The following is an 18,488-nucleotide window of genomic DNA, read 5'->3' as shown; positions in this document are numbered from 1 at the left end:
CAGCACTCAGCTCTTGTCCAGAGTGATCATTTCCAATTATTTGGTCTTAGTGGTCCCCTTCTTTGTCCTACCCTCAGTTTCATGTGCCCCCCACACACCCTCACCCCCGCCTTGTGGCAAGCTTCCTACCATGGACCAGTCCTGGCCCTCGTTTCTATTGTCTTTGGGTATTATTCTCATATACTATGTTTATTTTCATATCCTGCAAATGAGTGTGATCATTCTGTGTCTGTCCCTATCCCTCTGATTCATTTCACACACATGATACTCTCCAGGTCCATGCATGTATAAACAAATTTCATGACTTCATTTTTCCTAACAACTGCATAGTATTCCATTGTGTAAATGTAACATAGTTTCTTTATCCAGTCATCTGTTCTCAGGCACTTGGGTTATTTCCTGAATCTGTAATAATAAAGGAAAACAAAGGCAGAACTCTCCATGACACCGTAGCTAAAGGCATCTTCCAGGATGAAACACCACTGACCAAGCAAGTGGATGCAAAGATAGACAAATGGGACTACATTAAACTAAGAAGCATCTGCACCTCAAAGGAAACAATGATCAGGATATAAAATAGCCCACAGAATGGGAAAACTTATTTGCCCAACACTCATCCAATAAGGGGTTAATATCTAAGATACATAAGGTGCCTGTAGAACTGTACAAGAAAAAAAAATCCAGACCCATTAAAAATTGGGGAGATAGAGGGACAGAAACTTCCTCAAAGAATAAATACAAATGGGGGCTGGACTAATAGGGCGTTTGCCTTTCACCCGGCCGACCCGGGTTCGATTCCCAGCATCCTATATGGTCCCCTGAGCACCACCAGGAGTAATTCCTGAGTGCAGAGCCAGAAGTAACCCCTGAGCATTGCAGGGTGTGACCCAAAAAGCAACAACAACAACAAAAGAATAAATACAAATGGCCCAAAGGCCTATGAAAAAGTACTTTATATCACTATTCATCAGGGAGATGTAAATCAAAACAACAATGAGATATCATCTCACACTACAGAGACTTGCACACATCAAAAACAATAAGAACAACTAGCGTTGGCGTGGATACGGGGAGAAAGGAACTCTCATTCACTGCAGGCTGCAATGCTGACTGGTCCAGCCTTTTTGGAAAACTGCATGAACATTTCTGTGTGCTTTGACATAAGAAATATCCAGCTGACAGCTGCTGGTCAGGTCTTGTCTTAACAAGGAACTCAATTTCAGCCTGAGGCCCTGAGAGTGAGTGCGTTGGTGGGTGTGGGAATGAGTACATGGTGAGATGCTCCTGTAGGCTACCCTTCGCACCTCGAATAATCCCTAAATGCCATCAAGAATTTTTACTGCCAAACTTCGTGCCATTGGGCTGGAAAGGTAGTACAGTGGGGAAGGCTCACGCCTTGCATGCAGCCAACTGGAGTTTGATCCCTCGTACTACATATGGTCTCCCCAGTCCTCGAGGAGTTATCCCTTGGTGTACAGAGCCAGGTGTAAGCCCTGAGCACTGCTGGGTGCTCTAAAACAAAACAAAGAAAACTTCCTGCCAAAATTATATGACTCAAAGTCAAAGTCAAAGTAGCTGGGCAGTGGCCGGGCTTGGCAGCTGCCCTCAGGTGTCCTCTCAGAACTGTCAGCCCTGATGGTAAGATTCTTAGGCTGGGGCAATTCTCATCTCAGCACCCACCTACACGCACCTTCACCCCAGGGACAAAAGCCCATGGTCTCAATCTCTTGACTGGGTCTCAAAGCCCAAGCGCTCCTCTCTTCCATGGAGGCACAGACCATGAGTGTCTGCTCCCTCACCATGTGGAGAGATGGGGAAGTGTTTCTCTCTCTCTCTCTCTCTCTCTCTCTCTCTCTCACACACACACACACACACACACACACACACACACACACACACACACACACACACACCTCATCTATACCTTCACATCCACCCGTGCCATTGACAGAGCACTGGGCGCCCCACAGGGATACTTCAGCCCACCTGCAGAGGGCGCAGCCCAGGAGGTGCCACTGACCCCATTCCCCAGACCCTCTCCGCCTCACCAATCATCTGCCTTCTTGCCCTTGAAGGATGTGATGACAAAGAGAAGGGACAGAACTGCAGAAAAAGATGAAAACTGCTGGGCTCCCTCGTCCGTCTGTGTCTGTATTGTCCGTGAGACACGTCCCATGCCTGCCTGTTCTCTGATACATCTAAGGGGAAACAGTCCCTCTTCATTGGCAACCCACTCTGGGATCGATCCATTCCCTCTTGGGAATTCTTCTGCCTGGCCAGCACCCTGGTCTCCTGCTGCCAATCTCCCACAGCCAAGAGACAAGAGCCTGCCCCAGGTAACGAACTCATCTTGGCTGGACCCTAACTTTGATGTCCACCCAGAGCTTTGGGAAGGCCAAGAGACATCTTCAAGACCATTCACAAGCAGCCTGGAAGATCAGCTCAACTAGAAAACTGCCCCAGGGTGCCCCAGCAGCTGGACCAGACTGCCACCAGCGCCCAGGGCTGCTGGAGTCTCGCAGGTGGTCTCGCTTGCCAAGCTTCAACCCTCAGGAATTCACCTGGTGTCAATAATTAACCACAGCCAGAGGCACAGATCTCCATGCGGTGTAGCAGGGGCGGAGGGGGGAGGGCTGCTTCGCAGTACACAGTAAGGATAAGCATCGGAGTGGCTAGTTCTGCGCCAGTGTCAGACGGCCCAACTGTCAGTTCTAACATGCCCAAGACCTCTCTGAGATGTGACCCGGAGGGTCTTCCTTGAGTGGGCTCCTGCTCTTGGTAACCAGATCCGCCCACATTCTGGGGCTGACACCAATGAGTTTTGGCCAAGGGGACACATGACAAGTTCTAATCCCAGATTTACCTCTACCACCTAAGCCGAATAGGATTTAAGCCCTCTACGTCTCCGTTACCTCATCTCAAAATGGAAATCACAGGACCTCTGTGGGGGGGAGTCTTGTGAGGAAGACATGAGATTAGAAAGGAGACCCAATGGGGGCAGGGATCAAGGGGACTCAGGGACATGGGTGGTGTTAAGAAATGGGACAGCTGGATTTCCAAACCGCCGTCAACAACGCTGAAATCCTGAGTCCCAAACTTTAATGACCAAAAGGTGCCTGTCAAGAGGGCAGGCTGGGCTGGGGCTGGGAAGGCAGGGGTGGTAGGGCACGTGGGAACACTGGTGGAGGGAAGCTGACATGGGGTTGTGGGGGGCGGGGAGGTGGAAGGGGCGGTGATGGCACACTGTATGTCGAAACCCAACTATGAATAACTTTGTAATTCACAGTGTTTTAATAAAACTTTTAAAAAATTAATTTATTTTTTAATTAGTGAGTCACAGTGAGGGTACAGTTACAGATTCACACATTTTTGTGCTTGTTTTTCCCTCATGCAATGTTTGAGAGCCCATCCCTCCACCAGTGTCCATTCTCCACCACCAATGAACCCAGTATCCCTCCCACCCTCCCAATCCCATCCCCCCACCCCACCCCGCCTTTGTGGCAGGGCATTCCAATAAAACTTTTTTAAAAAAGAAAAAAGATGCAGTCTTTAACACAGTCTAATCTATCACAATCTGTACCAGTAATTGCAGTATCCATGCCGTCACAGACACATTCCACAATCGTTTTCTCCAGGAAAGGAGCAAGATCATTTGGAGCCACTTAGATGAAGTCTTCTTCTTTTTTTTTTTTTTTTTTTTTGCTTTTTGGGTCACACCAAGCCGATGCTCGGGGTTACTCCTGGCTCTGCACTCAGGAATCTGGCAATGCTGGGGGACCATATGGGATGCCGGGGATTGAACCTGGGCCAGCCACGTGCAAGGCAAACACCCCACCCTCTGTGCTATCACTCCAGTCCCTAGATGAAAAGTCTTGAGGAGGGACAGATCAAAGGCCCCTTTAGTGGGTTCAACAATCATGTTCTCAAAGGAAACGCTGTAGCATGGATGCTAAGAAAGCTGGAAGGGAGCAAGGTGGACTGTTTTCAGACCACATTCACCCACCAAACTAGTATAGCAACAGACCCTGTGACCATCTTTAAGCTGCCTCACCCCAAGTGCAGTGGATTTGGAATCTGCTTCCAAGCTCCTCCCTCCAAAGAGTACAGTAACATGTCAGCCTGCTTTCAGGATCCGTGGCTGCAGGACAAGACCTCAAAGTTTGTCCTCGAGGACACTCTGGGTACAAGTTGACAGGTTCTGCCACCTTCTATGATGAACAATCCCCAGTACTCGTCTTGCCTTTCCTTCCCTAACAGTTCTGACACCCTTCATCAGACTTCTGGGCTTTCCCTTCCAATAAAAAAAAGTGTCTGCACCCCAGAAACAACTCTGCCCAATTTAAGGTAGGAGCAGAAGTCCTTGGAGTGGGTGACACTAAAACCTAAATGATTTCACAGCCAAGCTGGCAGAAGAGATGAGCAGGAATACAGGAAGTAGCAATGGATCAAGTGGCTGAGGAGTCACGGTCTCCCCTGGAGAAAAGTAAAGCTGAGGGTGGTCACTGGATGGCTGTCCCCTCCCCAAGTCTATTCTTTTTACTGGTGTTAAGAATCTTAGCAGAGGGCGGGAGCAGGGGGACAGGGAGATCACTCAAATGGCGGAGATCATGCTTAGCACACGTGGCCCTGAGTTGAGCCCCCAGCATAGCGTGGCCCTCCAAGCACTGTGGGGGGTGGCCATGGAAGCCCGGGCATGCCACTGAGTGTGGCCTTTGGACACAAAGGAAGCAAGGAAGCAGAGACTGAGCCGGGAGCATGGAGGTCTTGTGAGAGCCTCCATTCATCTGCACCCTGGAGCTAGGTATGCCCACATGATCCCGAGCAGCAATAGCTGTGCAGAGTGACACTCGCACCTGCAGAGTTGCCTCCAAGCCACAGCTGCTTGCTGCATTGTGCCCTGCAAAAAGGAGTCCCTTCTCTATCACCCGAGTCTCTATCACTCGGACATAACTGCTCGGACTAGAACAATGTACTGAGAGCCTGAAACAAACCTGAGTTCCTGAATGATTCCTGGGGCAGAGCTGCCCCACCAGAGACTGGTGTATCCATACACAGCTCAATCTAACAATTCCTGATCAGATATTTTAAGGACAACTCTTGTTTTTCACAGCAACTTCACTTTGGCAATTAATTTGTGTTGAAATAAGAATCCAATATATAGACACTGCAGAACATATTGAAAGCAATTAAAGGAAGCCTAAATACTTGGAAAAGACATTTCACATGAATGGAAGGCAACATTAAGAGGAACAATAACTGGGGCTGGAGCGATAGTACAGCAGGGAGGGCGTTTGCCTTGCACGCAGCCGACCTGGGTTCAATTCCCAGCATTCCGTATAGTCCCGTGAGCACCGCCAGGAGTAATTCCTGAGTACAGAATTTCTGAGTACAGAAATTCCTGAGTACACCCAAAAAGAAAAAAAAAAGAGGGACAATAACTTTCTAACAAGAGCCACATATTTAACATGATCCCTATCAAAATCTCAGTTGCATATTTTCTGAAAGAAAGAAAAGAAAGAAGAAAAGAAAAAAGAAAGAGAGAAAAAGGAGAAAAGAAAAGGAAAGAAGAGAAAAGAAAAGAAAAGAAAGTGGGAGGAAAAGTGGTAGAGCCCATGTTTTGTATGTGTGAAGCCCTGGGTTTGAGTTCCAGCAAAACAAACACAGACATGCTTAGCTCGAGTAGCCAGCATAGCATGGCCCTCCAACACACACACACACACACACACACACACACACACACACACACACACACACACACACACACAGTAAAAACAAAATCCACAGAATGGAAAAATATTAAATATTAGCAAATCATATACCTGATAACAGACGTACATTCATAATTTATAATTTTTTATGTGGGGTCTGGAGCAGCAGTTTATGCAGCAGGGTGCTTGACTTGCACAGAGTTGATCCAGGTTTAGCCCCTAGTATCACATATGGTTCAGCCCCTAGTATCACATATGGTTCCCCAAACCCACCAGAGTAACCCCTGAGCTCTGCCTGATGTGGCCCAAAAATAAATAATAACTTTTGGTATAAAAATAGAAGCAATATAACTCAATTTAAAAATTTTCAATGTTTTAAATTTTTGTTTTGCTTTGAGTTTGGGGCCACACCCCGATGCTCAGGGGTTACTCCTAGTTCTGAGCCCAGGGGCCATCCTAGCAGTGCTCAGGGGACCATATGAGTATTATCTCTCTGGCCACATAAACCCCAATCTTGAAACTGACAGAGGATTTGAGCAGATACTCAGAAATGATACGCAACTAGCCAAGTAAGCCGCTTTAAAAATGTTTTACATATGTTTACATATGTTCTAAAAGATGACCTTTATGTTAGGTGAATGCTATTCTGATAACGCTTCCATTTAGACTCCACACACCTGGGGCCAGGTGATGTCGCCATGGCAAGGCACCTGTCCCACCAGTGTAAGGCTGCAAGTTCGATTTCTGGTTTCACCACCTGCACTGAGCACCACCTGGGCACCCCTGCCTTTGTCCCCGGCAGCGGTGCTGTCTGACATCCCCGGGACTGTAAGTGGTTCTGGCTGCACTGTTAGCAGCTGCACTTTAGCACCATGGCTCCAGGGTGTGACCCCTGATGAGCACCACAACTAAAAAGGGGGGTGAGCACCAAGGCCAGGAATGCGCCCTCTGGTGAGCAAGGCAACCAGCATGAGCAGAGCACCACAGTGGAATGGAGCCCCAGCCAGCACATGGGCAGGCACGACAACCAAAGTGTGGCTCCCCGCTACCCCCACGAACTCTGCAGCTGGGCAGCTAAGCACCACCCCTAAGACTCTGCAGGCTCCACAACTTTGCATGTGTGGGACCCCTGCTCATCACAGGACCGGTATCGACAGGGGGAGGGGAAGGGGCTGGGGGAAACATACTCACGGCTCTCTTTACAGCATACCCCTGGGAAGCACCAACTTTGGGGATGGAATACAATGAAAGCCTCGGACCCCTCCTTGTATTCCAGTGACCCCAGTGCTCCAGTCATGAGGCTGTCTCTCGGCCGAGGCCTGCCCTCTCAGGAGTGGGGACAAGTTCCACCCCTCAGGAGAATTGTTGGTCTGATCTCTCACTCTGAAGGCCTGGGTGCCTGCTTGGGGCCCATCCTTTCTCAGTTCTCTATCAACAGACACAGCCTTCATTAAAAAAGATTAAGTAGATGATGACCTGGAAAAAGTCATTTCTGGCTCCCTGCCTGAACTCCCCACCTCCCCCACCCCCTCAAAAAAGGATACCGCACCAAGAACACACACCGGCTCAGGAGCTTGCATTGACAAAGCCAGGAGTAATGGACACTGCTACTGAGGAAGCCAGGGAGATGCTGCCAGGGAAGGTCTCCAGGAGTGACCGCTGCCCTCGCCAGACTACAGGCGGGTCTGGGTGGTAGCAAACCTTCCCCCTGGATCCCACTGGTCTTTCCTAGGGAGCAATCGCCAACACCAAAGGTCAGGCATCGACTCGGCACTTGCCACTGCATTGGGGGAGGCTTTTGTAGCTAACAACACTGAGTACTGTCATCGGCAAGGTGGGAGTTAGTATACGCTGCTCTGGAGGAGCTGCTGAGACTTGGGGTGCCCAGAACTCTGCGTAACCTCATTTCTCCATGTCCTGAGACACGCAAGCGACCCCACAGACCTGAGGCCCACAGACAGGGAACCCCCGGGCCTTACCTCCACACATCACTGCCTTTGGAGAACATGGACGCACGGATGACTTCCGGGGCCATCCACGCGTAGGTGCCTGCGGCGCTCATCTTGGTGGTTCGGTGCCATTCCCGGGCCAGGCCGAAATCAGTGATCTTCAGGATCTTGTTGCTCAGGTCTCCATTCTCCACCTTCTGGAGGATCAATACTGGGCAAGGAGGGGAAGACAAAAGGCAGGGAGAGAGAACAGAGACTGTGCATTAGTTACAGGGAGTCAGGAGCATCCAGACTCCTCCTGCCATGCCCCTTCGCTCCTCTGCGGGAGCCCCCCGGTGCTACCACAGGACTGATGGTAGCAGGCATCATGTCTTACTCACCTTATACCATCCATTTTTGTGCCAAGGATTTTATAGGCATTATCTCTAACCTGACAACAACCTTAAAAGGCAGGGGACCAGGGTCGGGGGATAGTACAATGGTTAAGGTGCATTTGATTTCAGGCATCACAGGGTCCCCGAAGCATTGCTGGACTGCAGCCTGGGAGACTCCCCATCACTGTCAGGTGTAACCATGGGAACCCCCCAGCACCCCCAGGGTGTTCTGGGTATCCTCAGCACCACGGGGCCTGAGCAGCATCACATCCCCAACCTCAAAAATGAAGGAGGTACTATGGAAATTGCCCCTCACCACCAAAGAAGAGCCAGATTCAAAATTAAAAGCCAGAAAATTTATGGGAAGGGACTTTAAGAAGGGTACTGTCAGGCCCAAAGAATAGTACCGTGGATAAAGGGCTGGCCTTGCATGTAAAGAAAGTGGGTTTGATCTCCAGTATCCCCTATGGTCCCCTGAGCACCACCAGGAGTGATTAAAAAAAAAAAAAGAAAGAAAAGGCACTGTCATAACTGCTCCTTCCCCCTAAAGCCTTTCACCAGGAAGATAACCCTTAGTCTAAACTCTTTGATTAAGAAGCACAAATGTGTCACAGAGTGAGTGCCTTAGGGGACCAAATGCATGAGAATGTATCCATTAGCCTGAAGGTATCCCCCCCAAATAACCGCATTTCCCTGTTTTTTTTTTTCCTGTATAATCTGTTTCTGAAGAGCATGCAAGCAAGCAAGATGGCTTTCCCAAAAATGTGAGCTCAACCTGCAGGCTTAATAACGCTCTTTCTTCCTCCACCCATTATTTGGCCTCTGTCTGGCTGCCTGGAGCAACAGTGGAATTACACTATCACCAGCTTCAAATTATAGGTAAGGAACCTGAGCTAAGCACCTTAAAATGCATTTCCCAAGGCCACCCCACCAGTCATCCAGGACTGAGCCCAGGCAGCCTGAGGTAAGTTTGAGATGGGGGGGTGGGGGCATTCATATACTCAGGGTTTCAGGACCCCAGCTGAGGACAAAACACGGGTCACGCTCTTATGCCCCAGAACAGGCTTCCCTATCCGGACCTTTCCGTGAACCTCTCCAAGTAAACTCTCCTAAGTTGTTTTAGTTATTGATGTTGTTGTTTTTGTTTTGGGGGGCCAAACCCAACAGTGCTTAAAGCTTAGTCCTGGTCCTGTGCTCAGGGATCACTCCTGGTGGGTTTGGGGGGGACCATATGGAGTGCTGGGGAGGAGCCTGGGTCAGCTGTGTGCGAGGCAAGGGCCCTACTCACTGTACCATAGCTTCAGTCCCCTCTAAGTTTTTAAGAAAGCATGCCTTCTGGGGCCGGAGAGAGAGAGTGCAGGGTTAAGATGCTTGTCCTGCATGAGGCCAACCTGGGTTTAATCCCCAGCACCCTGTATGGTCCCCCAAATCTGCCAGGAGTGATCCCTAAGCACAGCCAGGAGTAAGCCCTGAGCACAATTAGGTGTGTCCACAAAACAAAAAAAAAGAGGAGGAGGAGGAGAAGAAGAAAGAGAAGAAGAAGAAGAAGAAGAAGAAGAAGAAGAAGAAGAAGAAGAAGAAGAAGAAGAAGAGGAGGAGGAGGAGGAGGAGGAGGAGGAGGAGGAGGAGGAGGAGGAGGAGGAGGAGGAGGAGAAGGAAGGAGGAGGAGGAGGAGGAGGGGGGGAGGGGGGGAAGGAGGGGAAGGAAGAGGAGAAGGGAAGGAGGAGGAGGAGGAGGAGGAGGGGGGGGAGGGGGGGAAGGAGGGGAAGGAAGAGGAGAAGGGAAGGAGGAGGAGGAGGAGGAGGAGGGGGGAGGGGGAAGGAGGGGAAGGAAGAGGAGAAGGGAAGGAGGAGGAGGAGGGGGGGGGGAGGGGGGGAAGGAGGGGAAGGAAGAGGAGAAGGGAAGGAGGAGGAGGAGGAGGAGGAGGGGGAGGTGGGGGAGGAGGAGGAGTAAGGAGGGGGAGGAGGGGGAGCAGAAGGAGAAAACATGTCTTCGGGGCACACAGACTTCTCCTTAATACAGGAATTACTTAGACCATATGTATCTCCCCATCCCAGCACCACAGTCCGGTGTCACTGCAGCCAGCAGCGCGCCCTCCAGTAACCCAACGTCCCTAGATGGCACAAACACCCTTGATGACTGAAGAGCCCCCATGCCCGGCCTGGCCACAACCTGGACCTGTGGAGGTCACACCCTCACTCCACCATTGGGCGGGTCCCCAGGGCCCGCTCTTGAGGGCCGGATGCCGGGCCACTTGGAATTCAGAGCTGTGTGCATAGCTTTCAAGCAGGGGAGGGGCTGCCGGCCCTGCCATTCAACTCCACAGAGGGAGAATGGGGGAAGGAATCCGCTAAGGACAGAATTAACAAGAAAAATGCCAAGCTCATGCCAGCCGGCCAGCACTCTTACGGTAAAAAAGATCTAGGCTGTGAAGAAACAACAAGCCCTTGGGTGCAGGGGTCCACCCTCTCTTGGCAGGTTCTCCCTTTCTCCCATTGAGGGGCCCCCAAGAAAGCTCTCTGACCTCTCTCAGAGGTGTCTGCATTTTACCGTTCTCATACTTTCAAGAGTGCTTTATTTATTTATTTTTTGCTTTTTTGGGTCACACCCAGCGTTGCACAGGGGTTACTCCTGGCTCTGCACTCAGGAATGACTCCTGGTGGTGCTCAGGGGACCATATGGGATGCTGGGAATCGAACCTGGGTTGGCCACATGCAAGGTAAAAGCCCTACCCACTGTACTATTGCTCCAGCCCCTAAGAGTGCTTTAGAGGGTTATGTAGGTGGCAGGGCAGGGTCCCCTAAATCTCACAACTGTTCCTTTCCTGATCCTTCCCTTCCACACACGTTCAGTGAGTCGCTACAGACCAGAAGGATGAGAGCCAAAGAGCTCTGGGTTCTATGTACGTCTCAGAACCCCAGCAGTGAGGAGGAGTCAGAAGCAGCTAGAGAGCTGGAGGCAGAAAGGAACAGTGCCCGCCTTGCCCTGAGAACTAATGGACCGAGTCGCTTCCTCCACACCCTCCCTGCTCCCCAGTCACAGTCCTGCCCCATGCCCGGCTTCCTGTACGGCCCCAGGTTTCTGAAACGCTTGAGCAGTTGGAACAGAGAAAACTGCATTCTCATCAGATGGCAAATAACTTTCCAGATTCTTCCATGCCTCTCTCTCCTGTCTCTTTAGGCAGAGATGACAAACAAACAGGCACTCAGAACGCTGGGCAAGTGGCACTGGAGAAAAATCCCATTCCCTCAACAGGCGGCCGCTAGCGGCTGGCCATTCTTCAGAGCTGCCCTTTTGCCCAAAGATTCAGGGGGCCCTTCCCCTGACACGGCTACCAGGAGGATTTCTTAACAGCAGTGTCCAGATATGCTGTTACCAGGCTGGTGGAGCTTGTGAAAGCTCGTTTATTTTTCAGGGCCATGTTGCATGAATGTCTGAGGCCCGCTGGATGGAAGGGAGTGGCTGGTATTAGGCAGAGCTGGGCTATACTCACCTTATCTCAGGGCATTCGCACATGGTCTCCTGAGCACTGCCAGGAGTCCCTCCTGAGTCCAGAGCTGGGAGTCAGCTCTGAGCACCGCTGGGTGTTGTCTAAACACCGCACATGCCCAGTAATGGTCATCAGGGACCAGAGAGAGGGGACAGAGGTTAAGGTGTTCTGCAGCATGAACCCAAGTACCCTTGATTGCGGCTTGAAGGCTGGTTGACTTACTCCTAGCTCTGCACTCACAGGTCACTCCTGGTAGTGCTCAGGGAACAGATGCAGTGTTGGACTGAAACCTGGGTGAGCTGCGTGCAAGGCAAGCGCCTTACCAGCTGGGGTGAATTTCCAGCCTCTAGATTTTTGTAGTCAGATACATTTTTTGTTTGTTTGTTTTTGGGGTCACCCCCAGATGTGCACAGGGCATACTCCTGGCTCTGTGCACAGGGATCACTCCTGGCAGTGCTCAGGGAACTAAATGGGGTGCCAGGAATTGAACCCAGGTTGGCTATATGCAAGGCAAATGCTCTACCCACTGTACTATCACTCTGGCCCCCAATGCAGTCACATAAAACTCTTATACCATGAAACGATTCATTCTGAAGTGAACAATTCAGAAGCACTTTGCATATCCATAATTACTCTGGTCAACCACTTCTATGTGGCTTTAAAACACTTTCATCATCCCAAAAGGAATCCTTGGTCATTACTCTTCAGTCTCCCGTCAGCCAAGTCCCTGGTGACCACCCCAAACCAGCTGCTTTTTATGAACAGTTCATACGAAAGGAATCAAGACATATGACCTGGTGTGACACATCTGACTGTCTCATTTGGCATGATGTTCTCAAGACTCATCCAGTTACAGTCACGTGTCACTTGACAACAGGGATGTGAAGTTCAAAGGAATAGGCCACGGAGCAATTCTGCCGAGGTACAAACCTGGATGGCAGGGCACACCACTCCCTGAGGCTAGACAGGATAAAGCCTTGGGACCACCACTGGCATGTGGTCTGCTGATGAAGGAAGCAGGCTATGATATAAGGAGGGAGAGCTTCATATTCATTCCCCTTAACAGCTACTAAATAGCTCACTGTGTCTATACTACCAGTCGCTTATCAATGTGTCCACTAATAGATAAGTGGGTGGTTCCTATCTGTCACTAATTGTGAATAGTACATACCCAACATAGGTTGATGTACATTTGCATTCAGTTCTTTGAGCCATATACCTAGAATTGGAATATTTCTATAAAAATAATAATAATAATAATAATCCTTTAATGTAGTATGGTACTTTGTTCATTTTGGGGGGACTCTGGTGGTGCTCAGGGCTTACTCCTGGCTCTGTACTCAGGGATCACTCCTGATGGGGCTCAGAGGACCATATGGGGTACCAAGAATGAAACCTAGTTCAGACGTGTGCAGGAAAGTGCCCTACCTGCTGTACTATTGCTCTGGCCTCTATTATAATAATATTATCATTACTTAACTTTTTGAGGAATGATCAAGCTTCCTAGCAGCTGAACTATTTTAATATACGAATAAGGGTTCCAAATCCACAGTCTTGCCACTTTGTAATTTCCATTTTCTTCTTCCCTTCTTGGTATCTCATTATGATTCTGATTGATGACTAATGGTATTGAACATATTTGCATGTGCTATTGGCCATTTGTTTATCTCCTTTGGAGAAATATCCATTCCTTGTTTATCTTCTTACTGTTGAGTTATAAGAATTCTTTTTATATTCTAAATAGGAGATACTTATAAAATATTTTCCACATTTCATAGACGTTTTAAAACCTTATTTGATATTATCTTTTGATGCACAAAACTTTTTAATTTAGATGAAGTCTACTTTATTTATTTTCTTTTTATCATGCATTCTCTTGGTGTAACAGTGAAGAATGCATCATGATATCCAAGTTCATGACTTACGTGTTTTCCTCTAAGGGTTTCACGGTTCTAGTTCTTTTATCCATTTTAAAGTTAATTTCTATATATTGTATGAAATAGGGGCCGGGTTAACTTAATCTCTCATTTATTTTAAAATTTGGGGGCCATACCTGAAAGTGCTCCTGGGTTTACTTCTGATTCTGTGCTCAAGGCTTATTCCTGGCGGGGCTCAGAGGACCATATGGGGTGTCAGGTCCTGTGCTGGCTGCATGAAAGGCAAGCATTGTAACCCTATATTATTCCTCCCAGCCCAACTTCATTCTTTTATACATGAATCTCCAGTTGCCCCAGCACTGTTTAGTTAAAAGGAAAACCTTCACTCTTCAAAGGCAGTGATGCACAGTTCTCTCCCAACACCCTCTACCAGGTAAGCCAGGTGACCTCACAGGGGCTTACTCATCCATGCCTGTGGCGAGTCTACTCCAACTACTGACAAATGATTACGCTTTACTTCTTGGGAAACTTAAGAATATCTTTTCAAAGAATATCCTCTCGCAATACATAAAACTGGTGTGTAAATTCCTCACATTGGGATATATTGGGACAGGAGAACAGACACTAAATGAATTTGAAAAGATGCATCTGAGGGCTCAGAGAGGAGTTAAGGTACCTGCCTTGCACGCGGCTGACCTGGGTTCAATCCCTCACACAGCATGGTCTTCTGGGTATGACAGGGAGCAACCTCCATGCACAGAGCAAGGAGTAACCCTAGAGGACCACTAGGTAGAGTCCCAACCACCCCCCAAATCACTTGTCACTTGTCATCCCGTTGCTCATTGATTTGCTCAAGTGGGTGCCAGTAACATCTCTATTTGTCCCTGTTGCATGCTAGTGTGGCCCAATGGTGTCTGCTAGCTCCAGGAACACGAAGAGGCTCAAACCATTCGTTCAGGGGTCTTAATGAAGAAGTCTGACTATCTCATAGGTGGGCGGCCATGTGTTCTTGACGTCCCATGGAATCCAGTCAGTAGCAGCTCTAGTCCAGCGGTCATCTCCAAATCACATTATGTGTCTGGCCCATCTGATTTTTGACACCTTGGCAAGTGAGACAGCATCCCTGATTCTCAATCATCGATGGAGGTTGGAACTCCAGATTCCTTCTCTCACTTGAGTAAAACGTGATATTCCAAGCATAGCTCTTTTGATTTCTCTTTGGGATACCCGAATAGTGTTGTCATCCTGTTTGCATAGGGCCCAGGTCTCTGAGGCGTATGCTAGTGCAGGAAGAAAAGTGGAGTAGAAAAGATGTGCCTGGAGCCAGAGGTTTTTCATCCTCTTAACAACTTCTGCAACGTTTTTGAAGGCTTTCTATGCCGCTCTCTTCCTCCTATGCAGCTCAGGTGCCAGGTCATTCGTCATGTTGAGTTCTTGACCTAGGTATACAAAACTGCTGGATTCTGAGATGTTTGTTCCATTGAGAGCAAATGGAACATCAGGAACTAGTCTGTTTCTCATGAACACTGTCTTGGTAAGATACAGCTGCAGTCTGACCTTTCTACGCTCACAGTCGAAGTCGGCCAGCATTCATGCTGCTTGGCTAATGTTTGGTGTTATTAGAATGATGTTACCAGTGAAGCAGAGGTGGTGTAGTTGCCGACTGTCTATCTTCACTCCCATACCTTCCCATTCCAGTCATCGCATGATGTTCTCGAGGGTGGCCCTGAAGAGTTTCAGTGAAATGGTGTCATCCTGCCGAATCCCTCTCTTTATGTCGATCACTTCCTTGTAGAATGGTGAGATCCTGGTGGTGAATCCGTAATACAGCTCATGGAGGATCCTGATGTACTGAGTTTGAACACCCTGTTGGGCTAGGGCTTTGATGACTGCTTGCTTCAGTCTCAACAGAATCAAAGGCCCTCTTTAAATCAATGAAAGTTAGACAGAGAGGCATCTTGAACTCTTGTGAAACCTCAATGAGCTTGGTCACTTGTGTGGATATGGTTGATCATTCTGAATCCTTTTCAGAATCCGGCTTGCTTGCATGGTTGTCCTTCATCTAGTGTTCTACCAATCCTATTCAGGATGACTTGAGTGAACAACTTGTACAAGACCAACAACAGGCAGATCGGGCGATAGCTGCCGATGTCGTGGATGTCTCTCTTCTTGCACAACAGGGTGGTCCTGCTTATTTTCCACTGGGACGGAACCTTGCATTCGGACAGGTAGCGTGTGAAGAGCCGAGCCAGTGTATTGATGAGTACTGGTGGCATATTCTTCAGGTGTTCAGGTCTGACCTTTTCTGGACTGGGTGCTATACACTTCTTTACCGACTAAATGGTGTGTTGGATTTCGGAAGGGAGAACGTTGGGAATGACATATCCATCCTGCGGAATTTGGTATGTGGGCAGGTGGACATGGCTATTGAAGAGATCCCAGATAAACAAACCCCCCAAATAAACAAAATGAAATGCACTTTCTTTTCAAAATAGAAAAAAAAATGCCTTTGAATCGAAAACCTAGTGATGAGTCAGAGAGACAAGGATTTTTCTTCTGTTTTCCTTCTTTTCCTCCTTGCTCCTTACTTTTCCTCCTCCTCCTCCTTTTTTGAGGCACTGGGAATCATAGACAGCAGGGTGTCCAGGCTCTATCCGCCAGAAGAGCAGCCAAGATCATGGCTGGAGACTTGAACTCATGGCCATGCACTCGCAAAGTCTCAATGCAGGTACTCTAAGCCACTGTTATTCCTTCAGGCCCATTACCTCTGCCTGTGGTGCGGAGGATCCATCCCCGGATCTCCTGTCTACTGCGGAGCTGTATCTCAGGTTCTGATAGAGGAGTTTAGACAGAGGAGTTCTCAGTCTTGTGAAGAGGGTGATGAGACTGTGGAGGGCCTGACTGAGAAGCTGAGAATGAGAAGCAAAGTCCATCTGAGGAAGACTAGCTCAGTAAGAAATGATGCATTCAGGGGCTGGAGCAATAGCACAGCGGGTAGGGCGTTTGCCTTGCACGCGGCTGACCCGGGTTCGATTCCCAGCATCCCATATGGTCCCCTGAGCACCGCCAGGAGTAATTCCTGAGTGCAGAGCCAGGAGTGACCCCTGTGCATCACCAGGTGTGACCCAAAAAGCAAAGAAAAAAAAAAAGAAATGATGCATTCAAATTGGAGCATATAATTTCAATCCCAAGCTTGACCCTTCCAAATGACCTTAGAAAAGTCTGACAAACTTTGCTGAGAGAGAGAGAGAGAGAGAGAGAGAGAGAGAGAGAGAGAGAGAAGAAAAGTGCCTGCCATAGAGGTAGGCCGGGGGAGAGGGGAGAACCTGGGGATACTGGTGTTGGGGAACGTACACTGGTGGAGGGATGAGTGTTGAAACACTGTATGACTGAAATCTAATCATGAACAGCTTTGTAAGGATCTATCTCACAGCGATTCAATTAAAAAATTAAAAGAGAAAACACTTTGCTCCTTTATCTTCAATTCTATAAAATGGGGATAAAGATGAAAGGTGCTGGAGCAGCAAAGCACCCAGCAGAGTGAGTGACACATAAGCAGCCACCCAGGACACTGCGGCCATCATTACCACCATTATGACTAAGTGTCTCGCACACAAGTGGGAACCATGAGACTCCACACTCAAGCTTTTGATGTGGGGAGCCCTGACACAGAACCACACAGTAACTATTTGCTATAAAAATAAACGGAGTGGTCGGCTAATTAATCCTAACTGCCACCTTCGGACAATCATTTATTGTGAAGCCGCCTGATGCTCTTTACATGACGAATGCAAAACCGTTCACAGATGTCACCTGTAATTGATCCTGCAATCAGCCCGGTGAAGGCCTATTATTATCCCCCCCTCACCGCCCCCCACCATACTGAACCCAAAACACAGAGAGGTTAAGTCAGTGCGCAGTTAGGAAGGGGTGGAGGGAGGTGGGAAGTCAAAGCTCCACCTGCTACACAGTCCAGAGCACCATTTCTCCACCGACTGGAGGCCAAAGGAACCCCTTTCCCCGCCCCCCCCAAGGACATTCCAAGGGTAAAAATGGCATAAATGCGGTGGTGGGAGGAGGATGACACAAGGCCAGCAGGACAGGGGCAGCACGGGAAGGAAGCAAGGTTGGGGGAGGGGCACGACGGGAACAGGGTGAGAAACACTGATCCAGAAGGGAAGAGAGGAAGTGTGTGCATGCGGGATGGAGACTTATCTCCACTTCTGCCCAATCACACAAGCTGACCTTGACTAGTCTCCTGTGTTTTGAATAGTCCTCCGAGAACCAAGGCCCCCAGTGGCACGTGACTTGTCAGCATTCCCAACTGCTTCAATGGATGTGTCTCATTCTTTTGCTCTAGAACGTTGATAGCTGTGACTCCTAAAGGCCGGTGATCCTTCTCAAGGAGCCCACCCCTTCTCCCCCCACACCTGAGCTCAGAACCAGACTCTCTAAAGGAACCGACCTCTCGGCGGTCACTCGCTTGACTGAAGGACCATGTGTGCGTCTACCTCCACTTCCCCAAATCTAGTGCTACTAGGTATCGGAGCATCAGCGCACAGCACCCGTCCCTGAGACAGCCAAGGGGGATGGATGCACACAGGCCAGATGGCCCAGCTGGTGGCGGAAGTCGTCACGCTCCCTCCCTTGCTACATCGCATGCCACCAAGGCTTGACAGGGCTGGGGATTCTGCCTTGCCACGGCCTTCTCGAGGCTTGGGAAATCAGGGCCCGAGGACGAAGCTCAGTGGTCAAGTACGTGCCTTGCTCACACATGAGACCCTGGGTTCAAGTCCCACAACTACAAACAAAAACCAAAAGGAACAGCAGGCCCCGGCAAAGTAAGCATCATGAAGGACCACATTTTGCCATAATCAGTAAGATCATTATAGTTTTTCCAAACCACGGTGACCCAAAGACTCCATTCTTGATAATTTCCAAACTAGGACACCAACTGTGAACCATTCCGTAATTTTTCTTTAACTTTGAAACTTACTAGGAGAAATTTTATACCATTATTACACACAGAAGAAATTGTCTCCTAATATTAGGTGACCTGTACAAAGAAGATGAAACCAAAAATAAATGCT

At 48.9% G+C, this 18,488-nt stretch overlaps 1 protein-coding gene across 1 annotated transcript in view; it reads right to left on the bottom strand.

Moving 5' to 3' along the window:
- MAP3K9 (mitogen-activated protein kinase kinase kinase 9) overlaps positions 1 to 18,488 on the bottom strand; it is a 79,529-nt gene that overhangs the window by 21,422 nt on the left and 39,619 nt on the right. The window contains exon 3 of the mRNA XM_004612312.2: positions 7,688 to 7,868. Within this exon, the coding sequence (XP_004612369.2) occupies positions 7,688 to 7,868 (181 nt within the window). The remainder of the gene's footprint in view (positions 1 to 7,687; positions 7,869 to 18,488) is intronic.

Source organism: Sorex araneus, chromosome 3, assembly GCF_027595985.1.
Source record: "Sorex araneus isolate mSorAra2 chromosome 3, mSorAra2.pri, whole genome shotgun sequence".
In the NCBI taxonomy this organism is placed as follows: Eukaryota; Metazoa; Chordata; class Mammalia; order Eulipotyphla; family Soricidae; genus Sorex; species Sorex araneus.
The sequence above is the reverse complement of the archived record's forward strand: the minus strand, read 5'-3'. Positions and strand labels throughout refer to the sequence as shown.